This window comes from Chelonoidis abingdonii, chromosome 7 (assembly GCF_003597395.2).
Source record: "Chelonoidis abingdonii isolate Lonesome George chromosome 7, CheloAbing_2.0, whole genome shotgun sequence".
NCBI lineage: Eukaryota > Metazoa > Chordata > Testudines > Testudinidae > Chelonoidis > Chelonoidis abingdonii.
This window is the reverse complement of record NC_133775.1, coordinates 66,854,651-66,878,207: the sequence shown is the minus strand read 5'-3', so window position 1 is coordinate 66,878,207 and position 23,557 is coordinate 66,854,651. Positions and strand designations below refer to the sequence as shown.

Sequence of the window (23,557 nt, the reverse complement as noted above, 5' to 3'; positions counted from 1 at the left end):
CTTGTTTACACTTACTAGGGGATCCGTGAGTGGCAATCGATACATTGGCAGTCATTTTAGCGGGTCTAGTGAAGACCCGCTAAATTGACCGCAGATTGCTCTCCCATCAACTCCTGTACTCCACTAGATCAAGAAGAGTAGAGAGAGTCGACGGGAGAGCGTTTCCAGTTGACATTATGTAGTGTGGACCCCACGATAAGTAGATCTAAGCTATGTCGATTTGAGTTACACTATTCACATAACTCAAATTGTGTATTTTAGATCTGATTTCTTCTGTAGTGTAGACAAGGCCTTAGTTCTTGGAATAAAACTTCACTATTTCTTTTCGACTTTCAAGCCTAGATTGGGCCTGAATCTCTAAGGTAAAAAAAGGCAGAAGTATAAAAAAAATCACAGCTTTCAGGTTGCTCTTTACATCAAAAAAAATCAAGAAGAGGCACAAGCTTGCTTTATCTTTTTTTTTTTTTTAACTCTTTAATGTTGCACATCACTCATTAAGAGGTTCTTTTGCCAGTGAAGTTAAATCTGGGATAAATTGTCATATTTGCATGAAGACCTTTCAGGCAAGATGCTTAGGATGTTGTAAGAGTCAGAGGATCTCCTCCAGTTCCTTGGGAACATCGTTCAGTGCATCTGATGCTGTCATATCTAGCTGCCAACTCTTTCACTCTAATATCCTTGGAGATAGGGCCTGATATACAGGCTAAAGTAGACCTACTGGCTGAGGGTTTGGATCTACTCAGCATATATCTTCACTGCAGAATTAATTTAGGTTTTTTCTTGGATGTTGCCACAAAAAAACTCTTCTGTCCACATACACGACCCTCATGTGAGTTTGGTGCTTTCGGCCTGGGCTAGTTGGCCTTGCTAGGGATAGAGGTTAGAGCCTGAATGTTGTTTTCACTTAATCTGCAGGGCCAGCTTTAGGAAGTGCGGGGCCCAATTTGAACATTTTCGGCAGGGCCCCAGCAGGGATGACTTAAAAAAAAATGTAAAAAAAAGCCTTTAATTTCTTCCATGTATTATTTACTTTCCATAACTATATAAATAATAAAATTATATATTATGTACATTGCATCGTATATGCTGTTGATCTGTTATTAATGACCTCCGGTTCACATGTGTGCACATGTGTGGGTCCCAGCTGCTCCCTGCCCCCCTCACTGAAGCAGGTGTGCAGGGTTACTGCCCTGGGAAATGCAGGGCACCGGTAGTCATGGGGCTGGTTGGAGGCAGGGCAGGGGCTGACTGGAGGTAGGGTCTGTCTGCAGGCAGGGCAAGGAGTGCGGGGCTGGCAGAGATGGGGGATGTGGGACAGGCTGGCTTCAGACAGGGCTGCAGGGGGATGCGGCAGGGGTTGGCAGGGCTAGAGACAGAGGATTGTGGGACTGGCTGGCTTCAAGCAGGGGAGTGTGGCAAGGGTTGGCTGCAAGCAGGGCAGTGGGTGAGGGGCTGGCTGCAGGCAGAGGAGGAGGTGCGGGGCTGGCTGCAGGCAAGGTCGGGGGCGGGGCTGGTGCGGGCAGTGCAGGGGGTGCAGGGCTGATGCGGGTAGGAGGTGCAGCAGAGGCAGCTGGAGCCCCATCCCTTTAAATAGCCCCCAAGTCCCCTGCTATACCAGGGCTCTGGGGGCTATTTAAAGGGCCCAGGGCTCCCCTGCATCTATTCCCCCGGCCCTTTAAATAGCCGCGGGAACCCTGGGGAAGCAGTGGGGCTCTGGCGGCTATTTAAAGGACCAGGGTGGCAGAGGCAGCTACCCCAAGGCTCTGGGGGCTATTTAAAGGGCCCAGAGCTCCAGCTGGGAGAGCGGGGCCGCGGAAGACCTTGGAGCGGACTGCAGCCGGGGTGAGTAAGTAATAAAGATTAAAAAGGCGCCTAAGGCGTGGAGCCCGATTCCCGGGAATCAGGCGAATCGGCTTAAAGCCAGCCTTGTTGGTCTGGTAACCCACCCACTTAGCAATGAGGATGCACGCTAAACCACTAGAGTGCTGATAGTCCTCCAGTGCCTTCCCACAATTCTCCCCATGTGCCTAGAAGACAGACAGATTCTCTCACAATTCACTCAGAAAGAATCATGGAGCAGCTCAGTTTACTGCCACACAAAGAACTGTGGGATGTGCCCAGCAGTCCTAGCGACACACAGGTGAGCACAGCACCAGTGAGGGCACAGTAATTCAGGTGTGGCTTTGTACTGTGGCTGCTCACACTCGGCCTAGGGACCCAGTTGCCAATCACCCGAGTGAACGCTGCCATGAAGATGTACTCTAAGAAAACGGATTTTCTGACAAAAGAAAAGGAGACGAAGTCATAGCAGCCTCCTTGGATATGTTGCAAGCTCTTTCAGGCTGAAGAGACAGATCAGTTATACACTAACCTAATGATTAATGAAGGCAGGAGGGATCTTGTGAGAGAAGCGGTAAAAATCAGTGACAACATGACTCAAAAACCTTGTTTAATCCACTTGGTCCGTGTACAACTTTAGAAGAAAGGTTGGTCAGTCTATTTTGTCTTTCCGGATAATACTCTCTTCCTTTATGTTAAGCATATAGGCGAGTCTCATCTTAGGCGGGGATTCTGTTCTGCGGTTAGTGCGTACAGCGAAAACCGTGTATAGTCAAAATTACATTGAGTTGAATGGCAGGTGGAATCACCCACACTACAGGTACAGTATTAAAATTATTTTTCTCTTTTTTGAGGTTTTTGTTTTTGTTTCTGCCGACCACGTAAAGCTGAAATTGCACATGTTAAATGCACATAAGATGCGACAGACCTGTACAGTAAATTTTCAGGTAACTTAATATTTAGCATAACCTTACTATACTGTTTATTGTGAGTGAGTTAATGATATTGGAAGCTTTACTTTTATTTTCTGACTCTTGTGTGTAGCTTGGTATGGCAGCCTAGACATGGCTTTTGATGTAAACGAAGTAACTGAAGTTGCTTATTTCTTTGCGTTCATTATTAAATTGTCTTCCTGCATTTCGTGATAATTTTAGCAAAGCTTCTTGCACAGAGAAGAAGCTAATTTTGCTATGGGAGCCATAGACTCTAATTTCCCTTGTATATATAAAAGAATGTTTTCAGGTTAAACTATTTTAGCTTTTTAATTGAGTACCTCTTTCAGTAATTTTAAATATTTGTCATGTAATTGGAACAATTTTAACCTTTATTTACATTTGATTGTTTTTGTTTGTTTAGTCTATTTTAATTGTCCAAGCTGAAGGAAGTACACAAAGTAGTCGCTTTCACTTCTGTTTAGTCAGTATTGGATTATCATGCCCTATCATGCACTACAGTTAAATGCTTGATTTTTACTGTCCAGTTTGTACAGCTATTGAAACTGACAATGTAACCCTCAGTGCTTTAATGATCTTCTAGGCAGCAGTTCAAGGTGATGCTGTTTTGTTGGAAAAACAGAGGGACTTCATCTTTGCTCTTCTGTTCCAGTCTTTGGGCTGATAAACTGGGACAGAGGCTGCACATATTTCCTGCTACTGTAAGAATCTACTTCTTCTTTGCCTGTGCTGCTCTGCTTTGATTCACTGGTCTGCAGGATCTTTATAGAAAAACTGAATGTAGTCATCATCTTATTTCCTTATTCTTGGCCATGCCAAGATGCTATTGAAAGTTAAGTCTATATTGGTGGCCAAATGCTAGTTACGTTTTTGAGTGGGTTACAAAAAGTCAAACAGTCAGTTTTCATTGTAACGACAAAGTGGGAACGTTCTTAAGGTTTTCTGTGAATGCTGTTTGGGTGTCTCTGTTTCCTCTATGCATTTCTCAAGTATCTAGGTGGTGGGATCAGGGTGTGTGATTGTAGCAGAGCCCTAGGCAGGTGTGATGTTGTCGTCTGTACAGAGAATGGCTGACATCCTGTCTCCTGGAAACTGATGGCCTGAGCCCCTCTCCTGCAAGGGTGCCAACTGAAGGTGTTGGAGAACAAATATCAGGTGGCCTCCTGGCCTGGGAAAGAGTCAAAGACCAGAAGAGAGGCTGGAGGGAGTTTCAGTTTTGGAGCTGGCTGGGGAGATTGGGGAAGGCCCAGAACCTGGGTCTGGGCTTCCCACCCTCCCAAAATGGACCTGACTGATGGATCCTGTTTTCTGTACCTACAAGCTCTGTTTTAGACTATGTTCCTGTCGTTTAATAAACCTTCTGTTTTACTGGGTGGCTGAGAGTGATGATGAATCGCAGGAAGTGTGGGTTGCAGGGCCCTGACTCCCCCACACTCCATGACACAAGGCTTCAAAGCGAATATGGAAATCTGTTTGCAAGTACTGGTGAAGAGGAAATAAACCAAATCTTGTGTTGGCCTTATCAGTGTGGGTAGATTGAAAATTCAAACACTCTAAGGTAAAGACATATGAACACACTCCTCTGTCTTCCTGGGCCGTTAAAATTTGCTAATAGTCACTTTATTTCTTGTCCTACTTAGAGGATAATAGAGGACCGTAGAGGGTGAAGTTGCTAAATCTTAAATGCCCAGACACTTTACAATTAAAAACCATACTGGCCCAAATTTAACATTTGCTGTGAGAGCAATTAAGCTGCTGCACCAGTAATGTTGGAGATACAGTTGTAAATATAACTATGGGGTGTGGGTTATGTGGCTATTTACTATGGAGAAGCTATGGATGTTGCTGGTAAGTAGAGAAAAAGTAGGCCATGGGTGCAAAGTGTAATCAGACTGAACTTTTTTGACAGTTGCTGGAAAATAACTGTTGTAAGTCTGTGTTAAAGCTCTTGTTGCCTAGTAACCCTGACTTAATAGGTTATCTGTAAGGGGCTCAGAGAGGAATTTTGTTCATTTCCTGACTACTGAGCAGAGGCTGTACTGTCTCTAAGTGCCCCATTTTCTGAAATCAAGTTAATAAGAAACAGGCATTCACATTTTGTGAGGAATAGAATTGCTGTAGCTTTAGATATTGGACTTAATTTTATTTTATTTTTCTTGGGACTGTGAGTATACAGTGTTCCTATATACCTCATAGGGTATATGAATTATTTACATTCTCAAGGATTGTTGAGAAATAACATTTCAAGTCTGATATAGTAACTGGAATCCTTTCTGAGTTTGTCTGGTTTGCAGACATAACTGGATGCTGAGAAACTTTAGTAGGCCTGATAACTCTGCCTCTGTTGCTTTGTGTCTGGGGCAGCCCACCAGCTCCGTTCCTTGTTGGCGAAATTCATGTCCACCATTTAGACCCCAAGTGCCGGTTGTACAAGGAGTCCCCTTCCACCTCTGTTTTATCAAATTACTCCTGGATATAGGTGTCTGCTTCACTCAAATACAAGTAATCCAAATACAGAAGCTGAAGTTAAATGTTCAGGGTTTGATACAAATCAAGTAAAGCAAAACTGAAATAAGGGGCTGCCTGTTCTGCAGCATGTGGAACACATGGGTCTGTAGATTAGAATAGCAGTGCAAGAGGGGGCAGTATATTACTGAAGCTCCTAGAGGCCTTAACCAAGATCAGTGGTGGTTAGTGCTTTACAAACACATATTATCCTTAAGCTGACAGTCTAAATCAGGAGTGGGCAAACTTTTTGGGCCGAGGACCACATCTGGGTGCTGCGAAATATCAGAACAGATGGCATCCCGACCAAACATGAGTCAGGATGCGGGACAAATGCCTAAATATCAGGACAGTCCTGATCTTATCAGGGCTCAGGGCAGGGGTGCAGGAGGGGTACAGACTGCAGGAGGGGGCTCAGGGCTGGGGGTTGTGGTGCAAGAGGAGTGCGGGGTGCGACATGGGGCTCAGGTCAGGGGTTGGGGTACACAGGGGTGCGGGGTGTGGCAGGAGGCTCAGGGCAGGGGTTGGGATGCACAGGGGTGTGGGGTGCGGCAGGGAGCTCAAGGCAGGGAGTTGGGGTGCAGGAGGGGTGCGGGGTGTACAAGGGGGCTCAGGGCAGGGGGCTGGGGTTCGGGCTCCAGCCTGGCGCTGCTTACTCTATTGTACCTCATTACTGCTTACCGGGGCGGCAGTGGAGGGCTCTGTGTGCACTGCCCCTTGCTGTGCCTCCAGGTACCTCGCCCGAAGTTCCCATTGGCCATGGTTCCCTGTTCCCGGCCAATGCGAACTGGCGGGGCAGTGCCTGGACGCAGAGGCAACGCATGGAGCCCTCCCCCCCGCCCCACAGGCCATAGTTTGCCCACCCCTGGTCTAAATAGACAAAGGCCAGGGGGGAAAAATGGTGGTAAAACAGAGGCACAGAGGTGGAGTGACTTGCTCAAGATCATCCAGCAGGCAAGTGGCAAAACTGGGAGTAGAACCTAGGTCTCCTTATGCACTAGACCGTGCTTGATGCCTCCCTAAAAAGTCTCTACATTCAGTATACAGAATGTCTTTCCTTCTCAGTATGTAGATTATGTTATACACATCTTTGTTTCTTAAGAGCTAATCTGCTCCTGTTTATCTCCCAGCCATAATCTTCTGATCAATCATAATTGCCACATTAACTGTGATGTCATTTGGAGAATAAGCTGCAAATGCATGTGAGATATTGAGGAACAGAGCCTCTCTTTTAATGCATATGTCCTTAGAGATTGGAAAGAAGGGATGGAAAAAGAGTGTGGTGCAGAAAGTTCATCAGGAGTTGTTTTATTTAAGGGTGGCTCCTAGCCAAGGTGTAAAGTTTGAAACCATTGTGTTCTGTACATTGAAGTAATGCCACTAACATCTTCGTTGTTTGCTAGAGTTACTGTGCTTTGTTTTGAAAGTTTGTCTGTTAAGAGAAACTAGATGTTTTTAGTGCCCCCTATGTTGCTCCACTACACAAGCATTATGGATTTGATTCCTTTTGCAATCCCTTGGGCTACTTTTGAAGTTTTAAATATTAAACACTTCAGTGTTTTAATACTGCTATGACATATGATGGTTACTGGTTTAACTCTTCCGTTGCTTTTCTTTCAGCTTTACAGTGCCTAGATGCTTTTAAGCCTTGTATCAATGAGGGAAAATGCATCTCCTATCGCAATGGCACAGGATATTGCAAGTAAGTAAGCTTTACTTTAATCCTGTCCTCTCCTCTGCTTTTCAGCCCAGATCTTACATACAAAGAAAACAACCCAAAGCTGTGGTCAGGTTCAGGCTTAGTGTGAATTTTTGATTGACATGAAGAATCTTTAAGCCATGGCTGCCTTTGGATTGTAGGCTGCATACCTGTGGAAGAACAGAAAAATAGAGATTAGAGATGTAAAGACTTGTTAACCAAGCCCTTGAAAATAGTTCCTTATATTACTCTGGTTCTCCTTTGAGCATTATCTGAATGTGTCCTCATACTCGGGTGATGCATGTCTCTAAAGCATGGTGTCCAAACTTTTCCTATCTTCCCCCACCCCCTTACCAGTAATGAATCTGGCCATGCCCCTCCTCCCCATTACTCCACAGTTGGCACAGCAGAGGAGGTTGGGCTGGGGGCAGAACTGGGACAGGGGACAGAACTGGGGCTAGAGGCAGAGCTGACCTGGAGCTGGACAGGGAATAAAGGCAGATCTGGCCTGGGGGCAGAAAGGAGTTGCGTCTGGGGACGGAGCTGGGCTGGGGCAGAGCAGGACCGAGTGGTGCTCCCTCCACGTCCCTCATGGGAGCTGGCCTGAGCTCTGCTGTGCATGCTTCTGAATGTTCCTCCAGGGTGTGCCCCACTGTTTGGGGACGACTGCTCTAAAGCATAGCTTGGGACTTCCTGGCTAGCAGTTTACCCTTAACTTAAGGTTTAATTTAAAAACCTGTTGGTTTTTGTCCAGGTTCTTAGATTGGGCCTTGATAGTTTGACTTCTTTATATTAAGTTAGGAATAGAGGCTGTGAAAGTGATGAACCTTATGGGCAGATTTCCCCATCCTGCTCCAAAACATCTGTAACTTGTAGCACAGTGGTTCTCAGACTTTCGTACTGGTGACCCCTTTCACACAGCAAGCCTCTGATTGCGACCCCCCCCCCCATATGCATTAAAAAAATTTTTATATATATTTAACACCATTATAAATGCTGGAGGCAAAGCAGGGTTTGGGGTGGAGGGTGACAGCTTGCGACCCCCCATGTAATAACCTTACAACCTCCTGAGGGGTCCCAACCCCCAGTTTGAGAACCCCTGATGTAGCAGGTGAGAACTCACTCCTCTTCCAGAGGCTTGGCTTTATTTACAAAAGGAACTCAAGTCTCAAAATCCAGGCCAAATTTAGCTATTTGCAGGGTTTCTCTGAACTCTGGTACCCCCACCATAGGTTCTGTCACCTCTTTGTCTCTGTGGGGGTAACAAGCCCCATTCAGCTCTGTGTCACAGGAACCCACCTACTATTTCCCAGCTCATAGGGTTGGTTTCCTGGCAAATTCTTGCAGTCTTGTTATAAATGTGACTTTGCTTTTTTCTGCTGTATGGAAAATCTCTAAACTGCAAAGGGTGCACTGGAGCAGTCTGTAGTTTCTGGAAAATAACATTGTACCTGTTTGAACACAACTCACTTTTGGTAGGTTAACTTTCCAACTACAAGGATGGGCATTTTTTAAAAGCAAGCTTCACCTCTGCAACAGTTGATGGTGTTGGTCATCCTTACTTGCTAAAGTCAGCTTCCCACTTGCCTGTGGTGACTGGATTTTTCAAGCCTTGTTTACTTAGTTAATGCTAGTAGTACCATTTTGTAGCACACTGAAATCCTCTTTCTTGGTGCTTACATTCTTCAAATATTTGTAGATTTCATCCCACCTATTTAGGCTGGCTAAGTAACCAGCTATTCATATTTAGCTCTTTTCAACATTTCCTCCATAAATGAGTCCGTCCTGCCTCTGAATGTTTGTAACCCGTCTCTAAAGTCCCTTCAGCTTGTCCGTATCTTTCTGCTTAGAGGGTGCCCAAAACTGAAAGCAGTATTTTGTGAAATTGCATCTGAGATGTGTAGATAGAAAATCATAATCTCCCTGTACTGAGATGCCTTTTCAGTTACAAATTGATGGGGTTTTTACGGCTATGATGCACTGCATGCTAACACTTGCTGTTCTCTATCATCTCTTAGATTTTTCAGCCTTATTGCTCCCCAGGTTTCTCATTCCCATGCTTTGGATTATTTCCCCCTGATGTATGAGTGGCATTTTTTAAAGCTAAAGCTTTCTTTCTCTCCTTGTCTGTTAAATAACTTTCTGTTTCTGTCTTGTGACTGGTGTTGCAATTGCTCCCAGTCAGCACCACTTGTAAATTTATTAATCTGGTGTCTGTCTAGGTGTGCAGACATAATAAAGATGTTAAATAAAACTGATTCCAACATTCGTCCCTGTTGACCTCATTACAAACATCTCCATCTTGATACAGTGTTCTTGACAATATTCCATCTCTTAGACAGTTTTCAATACGCCTGGTAACTTAGCTACTTTGAATTTCTCATTTAAGATTTTGACGCTTTTGGTTGTTCTACTAAATCCAGCTGTTGCTCACTTCAATATCAAGCGTGTGTGTCAAGAGGGACACTCAAATAATTTAAAGCCATGATTGCTGGCAATACTTCTGGCTGGCGGTGGCTTTAATCGTTCGACAAAAATGTATGATTCAGAGGTATTTGTAACCCTTGCTGCTGCCTTCCTCCTTTCTGGTAAATGTCTAATGTAGGCCCAATCTTCCCCTACTTCCAGTCTCACAGCTCAATCCTTCTGCAGGCACCAATGAAAACTGAAGACATGCAGTGCAAGTTCTGACACCTGCATGACCTTGCACCGAATTTCCAGTTCTGATTTAATGGTTTCTTTTTTGTAGAGAGGAAGGAAATGTAGCAGAAAACTCAAACTCAGTCCTTTAAGGTGGAATTTCCATGTTGGTTGTTAGCATCCTGTTTTCCTTTGCAATGATTATAGGGAACTTTTAATAGGGGAACTTCCCATCTGCTGGGGCAACCTAAATGATTTTCTGAAATATTTTTATAGCTGCAAGGGTAGAAACATTGTGTTCAGGAAGCTGAGCTTTCAGACCAGGGCAAGTGAACTGACTCGGAGCTCTCCAGTATCACTCACTAGTTAGCCAAATCCCCACCCCTCCCACTTGATTGTGTGTTCTGAGTTTGCTGCAGTACTTCCTCTGTTTGGCAATAAGTTAATGAGAGGCTCTCTTCCTCTTTCTTCTCTCCACAGAGTTGTTTGTTCTATTGTGTTATCAGACTAACTTGTTACAGCTGGGAGTAGGGGAAGATTTAGGGCCTGCAGTAGACTTTTCCCAGAAAGGAGAAAGGCAATAGCAAGAGTTATATACAGCTTTAAATCATACATTTTTTTTCCAAAATAAATGGTTAAAGCCACCACCAGCCAGACATATTGCAAACAACCACAGCTTTAAATTACTATCCATGAGGAACAAATGGACAGATGACGTAGAAGCCCAATACATCATAGGCAGATATACACTGAATAAGAATTGGGTTAGACTAGAATGTTAATAAGCAAAATAACTAGTCTAAATACTTGGCAAAGCAGTTAGAAAATGACAGCTTAGTACTGAAACCACTGTCATCAGAGTGGTAATTCTGTACTGTCCATGTCCTGCTTAAAAAGAGACCTGGATCTAGGCTAGAAAAAGCCTCCTCTAACATGGCCAACTTCTGGTGGTTAATTCTTCCAGGGTGGGGATGGAGATCTTGAGCCTGATGATAAAGCTTTGTTGGATCCTGTATATTCTATTAAAGCACACTGCTCTTGTGACTGGTTTGTATAGGCTTTGGGTAGCTCCGTTCCCGCTCTGCCAGTTTTCTTATGGGACTGTTTGATGGTGCTTCTAACCTCCTTTATCCTTGACTTTGTAATTAGGCAAACTCCTCACTCCTGTTTCAGTCTATGCTGAGGTCAGAATTAGTTTTCTTTCTGAGGTGTCTCAATGAGTCTCTTCAGACAGTAGATACAAAATACTTTTCTTACATAGATTTTATTGTCACAATTAGAAGTCAAAGAAGTTGTAAAAAGTAGTAATGCACTTGCCTAGACAGCAAAGAGCTGCACTAAACAGGCCAGCAGCCTAAATTCTAAAGTATTGTTCAGGGTTTCACTCACCTGAGTTTTCAGAACAGACAGTGAATTGAAGGGAGCTGTTAGAAGTGCTGTGGAAGAAGAGGGTATCTTGCTAAATTTGTACAGGGCCTTGTGTAATGGCCTGCATTTTTGCACACTTTGTAGGCACTTGGGGTAGACAGAGGGTTGGGGTGTGTGTGTTCATAAATCAGAGGATAGACCAAAAAAAAACTTTTAAAGACTTTTATCCAATTTCTCTCTCTCTTTTGAATTCTGACTTTTGCCAAACCCATGAGATCAAAAATGCAATAATCGCCCCAGGCTCGCCATCACACTGTTCACCACAGTAACCTCCCCAGCAGCCCCAGATGCTGAGCAAACGCCAGGTATCCCCCAACACAGCTGCCAAGGTTTGTGCAATGCCATGTCTTACCCACGCCTCTGCTTGGGGTGGGATGGTATGTTGACCATAAGCTGAATTCTGTGGTTATATGCAAATCAAAAACTTGGATAGAAGCTGCACTGTCTCCTGCCTTCAAGCTCAGTGGAAGGACTTAAAAGCAGCTTGGTCCCGTGGAGCAACAGGATGATGGTAAGGGGTTTTCAGGCCCATCTGAATTCATTTAGCCTATCCTCTTCTCCAGGACTTTGGCCAGCCCTTGTTTCAGGTAGACCCTTCTTAGCTGGCTCTTCCCAATCAGATTCCAGCTGCAGGGACCACCTGGGTGGAGCACTAGTGCCCCAGATTGCCTGCAGGGCCCAGGCTACAAAGAGGAGCTCCATGAGCTGAGACGAATGTCTTCACAGGGTCTGCTTTCAGGGGCCAGGGTCAGTCCCAGATTTAATCCATGGAAAACATCCACGTGAAACCTGAATTCAGAATAGAGGGAGGCCTTTCCCTCTTAGGATGAGACTTGATCTACCCCCTTCCCCCTCTCTTTAGGGATTGGAAGGAAATCCTAAAGGCTGAAGCAAAAGGAAAGGGAGGAGCCCCTCAAAAGGAGAGGTGCTCACTCTTTCCATCTAGAATCCAGGGGGAGGAGCTGGCACTATATTCCCTAGTCTCCCATTATTCTCTGTTGGCAGTGGGCTGTGGGGACAAAAAACTGCCCATGGCCCAGGTGGGCAGGAAAGACAAAGCCGAGTTTCACTATAGAGACTTCTGATCCTTTTGTTGTTTGTTTTATTAGTATTACTGTAGCACCTAGGAGTCCAAGTCATGCACCAGGACCCCACTGTGCTAGACGTCGTACAGACACACAACAAAAATACAGTCCCTACCCCAAAGTGCTTACAAGATAAATAGTAAGAAGAAAGGGATAAGCTAGCCAGAGAATCCTGTTCTTCCTCCTGAGTCTGTGTGGGAGTCAGAAGGAAAAGACTGATTAAAACCTGTCCCAGAATATTTGCAAACTGTCTCAATGTTGTTGTGGGGCCTACGTTTTCCCTCCAATGATCCTCCAATCAAAACAAAGGGGGTGTCAAGTGGGAGCAAGCATTCTAGGAAATTCCTCTCTTTACATACCAAATTAGAACTACATGCTTCCTCTTGTGCAGCCCAAGATGATATCCCTAGGCCTAAATGGGAAACTCACATGAAAACCAAACATCTGGAAAGGTTGGCTAAGTAATCTGCTGTCAGGTAGACTGAGCTGGTGAATGTACCCAGAATGGATGTAGTACTGTCTGATGAAGAACAATCATTCAAACTGAAAGGGCACTTCTTTCAAAGGACCCCACAAAAAGGGGATAAACACAACATTGAGGAGAAACAGCAACTTTGGCAGCACAGCTGCATCAGCAGCCTCCATGTGTTCTTCTGGTTCTGTTTCTTTGGCATTGACAGCATTGTGTGAATCCAACTCCTTGGATTTCCAGCTGTTTTGTTTTGTTTTTTTAATTTGAATAACTATCTTTAGTGTGTTTAGTGAGGAGAACATCTATTGTGAAACTTTCTGAAAGCCTGCACTAAGGCACTGTAGACAATTGCAGACTGGAGCTGTGAGCTGTGAAGGAAAAAAGCGGGTTGGACTAAGTTTTGACTAAAGTATTTGTGCTGGAAAGTAGCCTAGAGGGAGTAAAGGAGCAGCTTTAATTATAAACAGCTGCAGGGCTGATGAAGCCCATAAGATATTTTTCCACTTCAAATTCTTTGTAGCTTTCAAAAATCATGATTGGAAATAGCCTATGTGTGAAACTTATTCTTAAATAAATGATTAAATTCTCGCTGAAGTAGACAAAGAAAGCTCACATGCTTCTAGAAAGTGCTGGGACAAACTTCATGCTCCCATCACTGTTCCTGAGGCTTAGAAAACTGAGGAAAAACAGTGGCTTTTGTTTAGAAAGGGTATTATTTCCTGTTCTGACCCTGTCATTTTGGAGCTGACAAAAGCTGCTGTAATTTTAAGCTGTTCTCTAGACAAGTGGCTTTTTATGTAAAGAACTTAAAAGAGCAAATCTTTCTGTGCCTCATTGCTAGGGAAACTGATACAAGTTTATAGCAGTGGCTGGTGGATTAGAAGCATTCAAATCAGCTTTGCTGCAGGTCTCAAAGTTCCCAGGTGTAAACTGATGCACATTTCTGGTGACATTATGGGGCATGTGTGCAGGGTCTTCTGTTTCTCAGGGTGTATTGTCTCATAATGCTTATGCAGTAAATCAGCGTTATCTATACCTTCCTCACTTCCATGCTTATTTATACCTAATCTGTTGCAGTCCTGTACTGAGTAGGGTTAGACACTACATTGGTGTAAATCTGCTTGGGCGACGCTAGCACTCTCGTTGGGATATTAGCCTTTTTGGATGTTATCCCACCATTAGCCTAAGATGTAGGCTTATCCATGCCGGTTTTCAATTCACTTTTGTGGACAATCTTGGATGTTAAATGTAATCTATAAAACTACAAATAGTTTGGGCCCTGGATACCTGAGTCTGCTTCTTGAATGAGGACTGAAGTTCTGAAACAGCCTGCCAAGGGTAGTAATCAGGGCAAAAAACAGAACTTAATTCAAAACTGAGTTTATGGAGGGTATAGTATGATGAAGTTGCCTGGCATATAGCCCATCTGCAACTGTTACTAGCAAATATCTCCAACAGCCAGAGATGGGACACCAAATGAAAGAGGGGTCTGAGTTACTACAGAGAATTTTTTCTCACGTGTCTGGCTGATGGGTCTCACCCACTTGCTTAGATCTAACTGATCACCATCTTTGGGGTCAGGAATGAATTTTCCACCAGATCATATTTGGCAGAGAGTAGACCATATTATTTTTTTTGCCTTCCTATGCAGCATGGTGCACAAATCACTTGCTGGATTGAATTAGAGTAAATGGTGAATTCTTTGTAACTTAGTTTTTAAATCAAGGTTTGAGTACTTTAGTGACTTAGCCAGAGGTTATAGGTCTATTACAGGAGTGGGTTCTGTGGCCTGTGATGTGCAGAGCATACTAGATGTCTTAAAGTCTAGGCATCTACAGCAGTTCAGATCAACTGAGGAGCTTGAGTCATCAGCCTCAAAGGAGGCAGAGTATTTTCAGAGAAGAAACTTCAATTTCAGACTATGCTTCCCCAAACTTGTTAACCTTGGGTCACCCTGCAAATCTTTTATGTTCTCCCAGACTTTTTCTGGTGTGGAAGGGTAGGAGTAGATTAAAGAGGGTTATGGGAGAATTCTAGTTTAGAGGCATGGAGGAGATGGATTGAGAACATCTTCCGTTTATGACAATGTTGTTTGTTTATAGTACATGGAATTGTTACTCTTTGTACATGTATCCAAAACTTTTTCACAGATAAGACAAGAAGAGACCATTGTGGTCATTAAGTCTGGCCTCTTGTATAACACAGGCCACTGGATAACCCTGAGTTAATTCCTGTTTGAATTGGAGCAGAACTTTTAGAAAAACATCAATCTTAATTTAAAAATGGTTGATGATAGAGAATCCACCATGACCCATGGTAAATTGTTCCAATGGCTAATTACTCTCATTTTTAAAAATTTGCCCTTATTTCTAGTCAGAATTTGTCTAGCTTCAGCTTTCAGCGACGAATCCATGTGGAGCCACGCTAGAAACATACATTCTTGAAGATGACTCTCTGGTTACTGTTGCATTCGAAGACCAGACAGTTTTTAATCCATCAGATGTGTGCATTTAAAACAAATTAGTGGACAGTTGATTTCAGTTCTGTTGCCACTAGATACTTCTGCCTTGGATCTCACTAGAGAACTGATCACTCTTCTTGGTCAGAATCTCCCTTCCCTGGATCTGAGTAACTATTGCTGACTTAATTTGGAATTACTCATATCCTGGAGTAGGGAAAACGGAGCATCTGGAGTTCATCGCTAAAATATTTGTAGTGTGTGTCATGTTTGATGCTCCTAGTTGCCTCTTAGACAAGATGTACATATTTTGATTCCTCATCAAGTCATCTAGAATATAGAAAAATCTGCAGATCGACAGTCCATTTTTCTCTGTGTTGTTGATATTTTGGCTTATTTGATATACATTTTGCAGGTTGCTCCTTTAGCTGAAGGAAACAAATGGCAGTTTCTGCTCATTGCTTCAAAATGGATTGAAAATTCCCAGTCCAAAGTCCAGTCAGCAGATGGATTACAGCACTGTGTTTACACAAGTCTTGCTTAGTGAGAAATAGTGATTCTGCACATATAAATCTTTATAATATTGCCCCAATTATCAATAAATGTACCAGTTCATTTTTGTATTTCTTAGAGATGGAAGAAAGATGGTCTAGCGCAGTGATTCTCAAACTTTTGTACTAGTGACCCCTTTCATGTAGCAAGCCCCTGAGTGCGACCCACCCCCCTTAAAAAGTGTTTTTAATTTATAATAGATTTAACGTCATTATAAATGCTGGAGGCAAAGCAGGGTTTGGGATGGAGGCTGACACCTTGTGCCTTCCCCATGTAATAACCTTGTGACCCCCTGAGGGGACCCAACCCCCAGTTTGGTCTAGTGGTTAAAGTGTCAGCCTGGGACATAGGTGCTGACTCAGTGGGTGCGCTTAGCCCCCACTGGCAGCCAGTGGGAGGGATGGGGAGGGAGTGTGCTCGGGGGGAGGGGGCGGAACTGGGTGGGAAGAGGCAGGATGGGGTGAAGTCTTGGGGGAACGGGTGGAGTGGGGCGGGGCCTGAGGCTGAGTGGGGGTTGAGCACCCCCGGGGAAAGGAGGAAGCCAGTGCCTATGGCCTGAGACTTGGGAGACCCGGGTTCAGTTCCTGTGTTGCTAGAGGCTTCATGTTCAACCTTTGACAAGTCACAGCCTCAGTTCCCTATCTATATAGTGGGGATAACAGCACTTCTCTACTTCACAGTGGTGTTGTGAGGGGAAAATTGCACTAAGGTTTTGAGATGGATAGCATCTGTTGTTCAGATTGGTTGCTTACTTCTGCAGAGGACATTATTAGGTATAGCAAAGTGGAATTAACTAATACTCAATTTTAAAAACATTGAAGGGATGGGGAGACAGTATCTGTCTCTCTATCAGTCATATGCGGGGGCGGGGAGGGTGGAACAGAATGTTTTTGCCCCTAATTAAATGTAATTGGAGTTTCATTACGTTTTATGTATGAATTAATGTTATGCCGTTATACTTTCAGGATTCTCACTTTGGGCAGTCATAAATAACATAAGGGCTTTCCTGTGTATGGTCTATGCATTAGGGTATGTAATGTTGCTGTCTAGATAGGAAAGACTCTGGGTGTTAATGGTGCCAGTACTGGGATCTTGACATTTCACAGTAGTACCCTGCATTGTGAGGATCAAAGAGAATACTGCTAGTCATGATTTCTGTTCTCTTGCAGGTGTCCAGAGGGTTTTCTTGGAGACTACTGTCAGTACAAAAACCCTTGTGAAAGCCATACCTGTCAGAATGGAGGAACATGTGAAACCACATCTGTGGTCGGAAAAGCCACTTGTAAATGTGCTTTAGGATTCACAGGCGAGGACTGCAGATACTCTGAATCACACATCTGCTTTGTATCTCACCCCTGTTTAAATGGAGGGACCTGCCAACTGCTTCTTCAGGACACATATGAGTGTGTCTGTCCACCAGGTTACGCAGGTGGGGCTTCATAATTGTGTCCTTAGTCATCCCCCCTGCCCATTTGAAGTACCTTTTAAACTGGATATACTCTCTTAAAAATGTTCTAGTTTTGCCCTAATATGCTGTCAAACTAATCGCTTCAGCACTGCAAATGAGAGCTAAGAGAGATAGCATGGAAAGTTTTTTTGTTTTTTTTTTTAAACACCTTTCACAGAACCACTTTAAAAATACAAATGTATTTTAATCTCTTAGGGCTTGTTGAGTGGGGAAACTGACCTCAATAGCTATTCTGGAAGAGATTGTCTACATCAGGAGTTATTCCAGAATACTATTACACTTTAAATGATCTTATCTTATTCCAGAATAAGTACCCCATGTAGACAAGCTCCTGGAACAGCTAACTGAGCAAATTTTGCCCGCAACAGCTTTCTGTAGGGAAACTTACTTCTATGTCAAGGGGAAGTTCAGAAACCTACTTTTATCCTTGAAGACCAAGTGGGAGAGGAGAGTAAATGTCATCAGTACAGTATCATTCCAGCTCATTGATTACCAGTACTTCTCATAAATCACAGAGTTCTCTATCTTGCAGCTCCCACGTAAACAGGTTAGAACTAAATCAAATTGGTGGTTGCAATGGGAAATGCTTATGGTTTTAGATCTAACTGTAATATTGTAGAGTACACAGTTGGAGTGTGCAGAAAGACATCTCAGCTTTGAGGTGTCATGGGGATGGAAGGAGAGAAGTCTGTATCTTCCATCCAAACAATTTCTGATTGACAGAATCTCTCACGTGTCTTGGTTTTACAGGAAAGGACTGCCAGTGGATTGATGCTTGTATGTCTCAGCCATGTGCCAATGGAAGTACATGTATCACATCTGGAAGTGGGTTCTCCTGCACCTGCCTAGCAGGCTATACTGGCCCAAAGTGCGAGATTGATCTAAATGAATGTGCCACACCAGGACAATGCCAAAACGGTGGAACTTGTCACAATTTGCCCGGTTCTTACCAATGCCAGTGCAAGCCAGGCTTTAGAGGACACCGCTGTGAGAACACATATGTGCCTTGTTCACCATCACCATGTATGAATGGAGGGACATGTCATCAAACCAGTGACTTTACCTTTGAGTGCAACTGTTTGCCAGGTAAATACTTAGTCCTTCCCAAAACTCAGATGGAATGCAATGGTGAAGCTGGGAAATCAAGCACTTAAGTTTTGGTTATTTCTGATGTATGGTCCCCCCCCCAATACTGAAGTGATGTGGGGGCCAGGAAAAAGGAACATAAGTTTGTACAAGGAAGGGAGCTGAGATGAAGGCTTAGTTGCGATGGGCTCACTGTTTCATAATATGAAAGGGGAGGAGTCTCCCAGTGATAGGGAAGGAGAAAGGGGTTAAAGATCAAAGGAGTGGAAGGGTCATGATAGGAAAACCATGGGTGGGTCCTGGGGCCCAGGTGATAAGGCTGAATATGTTAGTTAATATTATTGACATTTGCTCAGATTTTCTGACATCTGAGACAGCTTGATTTCTCAACCTAGTGTTGCTTTCATGTTAACCCATTGCCTTTTGATTTCTCTCTCTCTCTCTCTTTTTTTTTTTTCCAAAGAAAGACTTGGTTTATGGCTAGCAGGCTCTGCAGGCTTCATCAGTGAAGCCTGAGTTCTTTGAACTAGAGTTATTTGACCTCTGAGGTGCCCAAGGTTTTGTCATGCCTTGTGCTGGAAGCATTTGCAGAGGAAAACAGAGAAGAACAAGTACTAAGGGCCTGATCCTGCAAAACCAATTGGACTGCTCACATGAGTGAAGTTACCCTTTTTTGCAGGGACGCAAGGTTTTATGAGAGCACCTTGCACCTTTCCCTGCAGACCAGTGTGATCTGGTTAAAATCTGGACCTTAAATATAGTCAGGAAATGAAGACAAAGTTACCACAGTTAACGCACCCGCATATCATTTTGATAATTACTGTTAATGTGTCTTATTACACAACATATACAGTGTGGGTGAGTTCTTGTTGCTCTGAGAACCTTTCCTTTGTATGTCCTGACTGACATTCATGTCTAAATTGTCAGTGTTGTATTGTTGTAACTTGGTTTACAAAACTTTCCATTTAAAAAAAATCAAAAGGAAAAAAAGTTGGTGAGCCAGGGTACTTTCACTGGCTGCCCAGGTGAAGGCAAAGGCATCCTGGCATTCCTTGCCCCAGTGCAACTAAGGCACCAAGAAACATCCTGATGTTTTGGGAGATGATTCCTAGTGGCCTGAATTCTGACCCCTTCCAGTGGGTGGAGTGGGAGGGAAAGGGGCCAGCAGAAGGGTGTGAGGAACCAATGGAGAGTTGAGGGAGAAGCTAGAGAGGCTTGAAAGCAAGGAGTAATGGCTGTGACGTTAGAGTGGTGTCAATAGTATTCTCTTCAGTGATCCAGCTACTCTGAATGCACAGTATAGTTGATTGTAAAACTTTTAGGTTCCCAACTCATTTTTATGTGTTTATATAATCCAAATGTTGAAATAACTTAAGTCACTTAGCTGAAATCAGGGGAAATTCCAGCATTCTAGAGGCAAATTTACGAAAATCTGTGCCAGTGTAAACCCTTCTTATACTGGTATAATTTCATCCACACTAGAGGTTGTACCAGTTTAACTTAGTTTTTCTCCAATTTTAGGCAAGTTGGTACAAAAACTGTAGACAATTCCTAATTCTAAACAGATGGAAAGTTTCTCAGATCAGTCAGTTTTAGTAAATGACACTTATGAGATAGATGTTTAACTTGCAGCATTTTAAACTCCTTTTAATTGTGGTGAGAATGAGTTTTATAGCTGTAAATATCTGACAAATAAGGAGTTGACTTGGCAACAGAATGTTAAACAAGTCAATAGAGGAAGTTCGTGGCTGGGAAAGTGACTGTTCATTGTTATCCATCACAATAATTGCCCATTTACTAAGATAAGAACCCTAGGGAATTCCAAGAGCTTGTCCAGGAAAGAATCTGTCAGACCAGAAGAGACTGTGTGAGAGAACTGGGATACCTCGTAGAAAGAGGAAATAACCTCATGTGTTTGGTAGCACTTGATACCATGTCATACAACTGTGGCCTCAGACTGCTCTTTATTTAAAGCAGAACATCCTAGAAATGTGACACAAAAGGCATATTAAATAGAATGATCTATCCTGCCTGCTGTGATGCAGGGCTTTTCCTGTGGTATCGGGGGACACTAATCTCTAAAGGTATGTCTACATAGCCATTGGGAGCGTGCTTTCCAATGAGAGTAGACAGATGCGCTAGCTCTACTCAAGCTAGCGTGCTAAAGATAGCAGTGTGGCAGCAGCAGCATGGGAAGTGGCTTGGGCTAGCTACCTGAGTATGTACCCAGCTGCAGTCTGGTCCCAACAGCAGAAAACAGCATCAGGTGTCTGGATGCAGCAAAATAATGAATTCTGTGGCATCTTGGGGAAAATGCCAAGTGTTGCAGCTGCAATGTCAGTCTGTGGGGCCCTGATTGACATGAATGGGGGCAGTTTGTTCCTCTGCATTATTTCAGGCTTGTGACAGACTCAGGCAGGCATAAATGCATTGTTTTACATACTGAGAACTTCAAATATGCACCTTGACCAGAAGGGCTAGAAATCAAACTTTTAACAATTAAAGCTGAACTTTAGGACAATTCTGCAGCAAGAGATGAGTTCCACTACAAATTCAGCCACAGTATTGCAGAGTGTACACTATCTGAAATAGGCATAAAAATCACACCTCGAAAATTTGAGCTGTATTTTATAAGAATTGAAATGAAGTAAATTAGACGGGGCATTTGGAAGATCAGAAGTTACCAAAAAACTTGACCACTTGCATTTTTGGAGCTGTAACTCCAAATCAGTGTGGCCCTTGATGCTTCAAATTGATCATGATCTGCAGTCCTTGGTAAGGTACCTGGGGCTTTTGAATAAGCTTGCTAGCTGGGGCTGGTGGTTTCTATTCAAAGCCATTTCCAAACATGTTTTAAGCACTACATTGCTCAAAAAAGTACCTGGCATTTGCATGCGATAGGAAATGTGCACCAGGAGATGTGTGCTTTCAAAATATTTAGGATGCTATGTGCAGTGCTCGTAATGCCACAGTGGCAGCTCCTGTGCTATGGGGCTGGTTGGGTTTGGCTCTCTGCTCCAGGCGTTGCAACCTCTGGGGTTGCAGCACTGCTCATGTTTGGCCCCATCCCCCTGTCAGGACCAAATTTGTCTGAATGGAGTTGTGACCTGTTCATGGTTCATGGGGGTGCGGTGCCACTCACTCAGATCTAACCCATCTATAAAAAGGGAAATAAAAACAACCCAGGAAACTACAGACCAGTTAGTTTAACTTCTGTGCCAGGGAAGATAATGGAGCAAGTAATTAAAGAAATAATCTGCAAACACTTGGAAGGTGGTAAGGTGATAGGGAATAGCCAGCATGGATTTGTAAAGAACAAATCGTGTCAAACCAATCTGATAGCTTTCTTTGATAGGATAACGAGTCTTGTGGATAAGGGAGAAGCGGTGGATGTGGTATACCTAGACTTTAGTAAGGCATTTGATACGGTCTCGCATGATATCCTTATCGACAAACTAGGCAAATACAATTTAGATGGGGCTACTATAAGGTGGGTGCATAACTGGCTGGATAACCGTACTCAGAGAGTAGTTATTAATGGCTCCCAATCCTGCTGGAAAGGTATAACAAGCGAAGTTCCGCAGGGGTCTATTTTGGGACCGGCTCTGTTCAATATCTTCATCAACGACTTAGATGTTGGCATAGAAAGTACACTTATTAAGTTTGCAGACGATACCAAACTGGGAGGGATTGCAACTGCTTTGGAGGACAGGGTCAAAATTCAAAATGATCTGGACAAATTGGAGAAATGGTCTGAGGTAAACCGGATGAAGTTCAGTAAAGACAAATGCAAAGTGCTCCACTTAGGAAGGAACAATCAGTTTCACACATACAGAATGGTAAGAGACTGTCTAGGATGGAGTATGGCAGAAAGAGATCTAGGGGTCATAGTGGACCGCAAGCTAAATATGAGTCAACAGTGTGATACTGTTGCAAAAAAAGCAAACGTGATTCTGGGATGCATTAACAGATGTGTTGTAAACAAGACACGAGAAGTCATTCTTTTGCTCTACTCTGCGCTGGTTAGGCCTCAGCTGGAGTATTGTGTCCAGTTCTGGGCACCGCATTTCAAGAAAGATGTGGAGAAATTGGAGAGGGTCCAGAGAAGAGCAACAGGAAAGATTAAAGGTCTTGAGAACATGACCTATGAAGGAAGGCTGAAAGAATTGGATGTATTTAGTTTGGAAAAGAGAAGACTGAGAGGGGACATGATAGCAGTTTTCAGGTATCTAAAAGAGTGTCATCAGGAGGAGGGAGAAAACTTGTTCACCTTAGCCTCTAATGATAGAACAAGAAGCAATGGGCTTAAACTTCAGCAAGGGAGATTTAGGGTTGGACATTAGGAAAAAGTTCCTAACTGTCAGGGTTGTTAAACACTGGAATAAATTGCCTAGGGAGGTTGTGGAATCTCCATCTCTGGAGATATTTAAGAGTAGGTTAGATAAATGTCTATCAGGGATGGTCTAGACAGTTTTGGTCCTGCCATAAGGGCAGGGGACTGGACTCGATGACCTCTCGAGGTCCCTTCTGGTCCTAAAGTCTGAGTCTATGAGTATGAGACCTACCCGGACTCCCATTGTCATGACAGTTGGTCCAAACCGGAGTGTCACTGACACCCCAGTGGTTTCAGTGCCTAGAGCAGGGAGGCGAACCCAGCGAGCTCCATGCAACCCTTTGAAACATTCTGTTGACCCAGTTTTGGGTCTGACCCACAGATTGAGAAACCCTGGATTACAATACAACTCTCAACCTTGGTTTCATTTTGCCTATCTGTATAATGGGAATAGTGATTTATTCCCCTCACAAGATTTCCCAGAGGACTAAATAGTAAATGTTAGTGTAGAATTCAAGCATGGGAAGTGCTCTATGATTTAATAGCTTTCTTCTGTCTCTGTTTTTTACTCTTCAATTTTACACACACATCAAAGCACCTGAAATTCATATGAGGTACAGTAGAATAGCTAAATATGCCGTTCTCCTCTGGGCATTATCTGTCAGAGAACAGGCAAAGTCCTAATGTCACCAAAGCCAGTGAAAATTCCTCATTATCTCTGGGGACAGGCACTTAAGCTTTTGGAACCGATAGTCCTGGTATGTTGGTTGCATGAATGCAGCATGTGAACAATGATCTGGTCTTCTTACAAAATAACTTTACCTGGAGAAGTTTGGGGGTGCACACAGCATTCATGAGATGAAAAAACTGGAAAAATCAGGGATCGGAAAACTTTCCCAAACAGCCTAATTTCTGTGCGACCTTGAACTCAAAAGCAGGTTGGCCCTACTCTCCAATGTGTCTTAGATGCCTGGTCCCTGAGTATGCTGTGAAACCTGTTCAGTTTGGGACTTACTTGATCTAATATTCACCATGCTCT

At 43.6% G+C, this 23,557-nt stretch overlaps 1 protein-coding gene across 1 annotated transcript in view; it reads left to right on the top strand.

The window, feature by feature from the left end:
• The window catches only part of NOTCH2 (notch receptor 2), a 142,912-nt gene that overhangs the window by 20,633 nt on the left and 98,722 nt on the right, over nucleotides 1–23,557 (top strand). Inside the window, exons 2-4 of the mRNA XM_032778319.2 lie at nucleotides 6,918–6,999; nucleotides 16,801–17,060; nucleotides 17,850–18,185. Coding sequence (XP_032634210.1) covers nucleotides 6,918–6,999; nucleotides 16,801–17,060; nucleotides 17,850–18,185 — 678 coding nt within the window. The remainder of the gene's footprint in view (nucleotides 1–6,917; nucleotides 7,000–16,800; nucleotides 17,061–17,849; nucleotides 18,186–23,557) is intronic.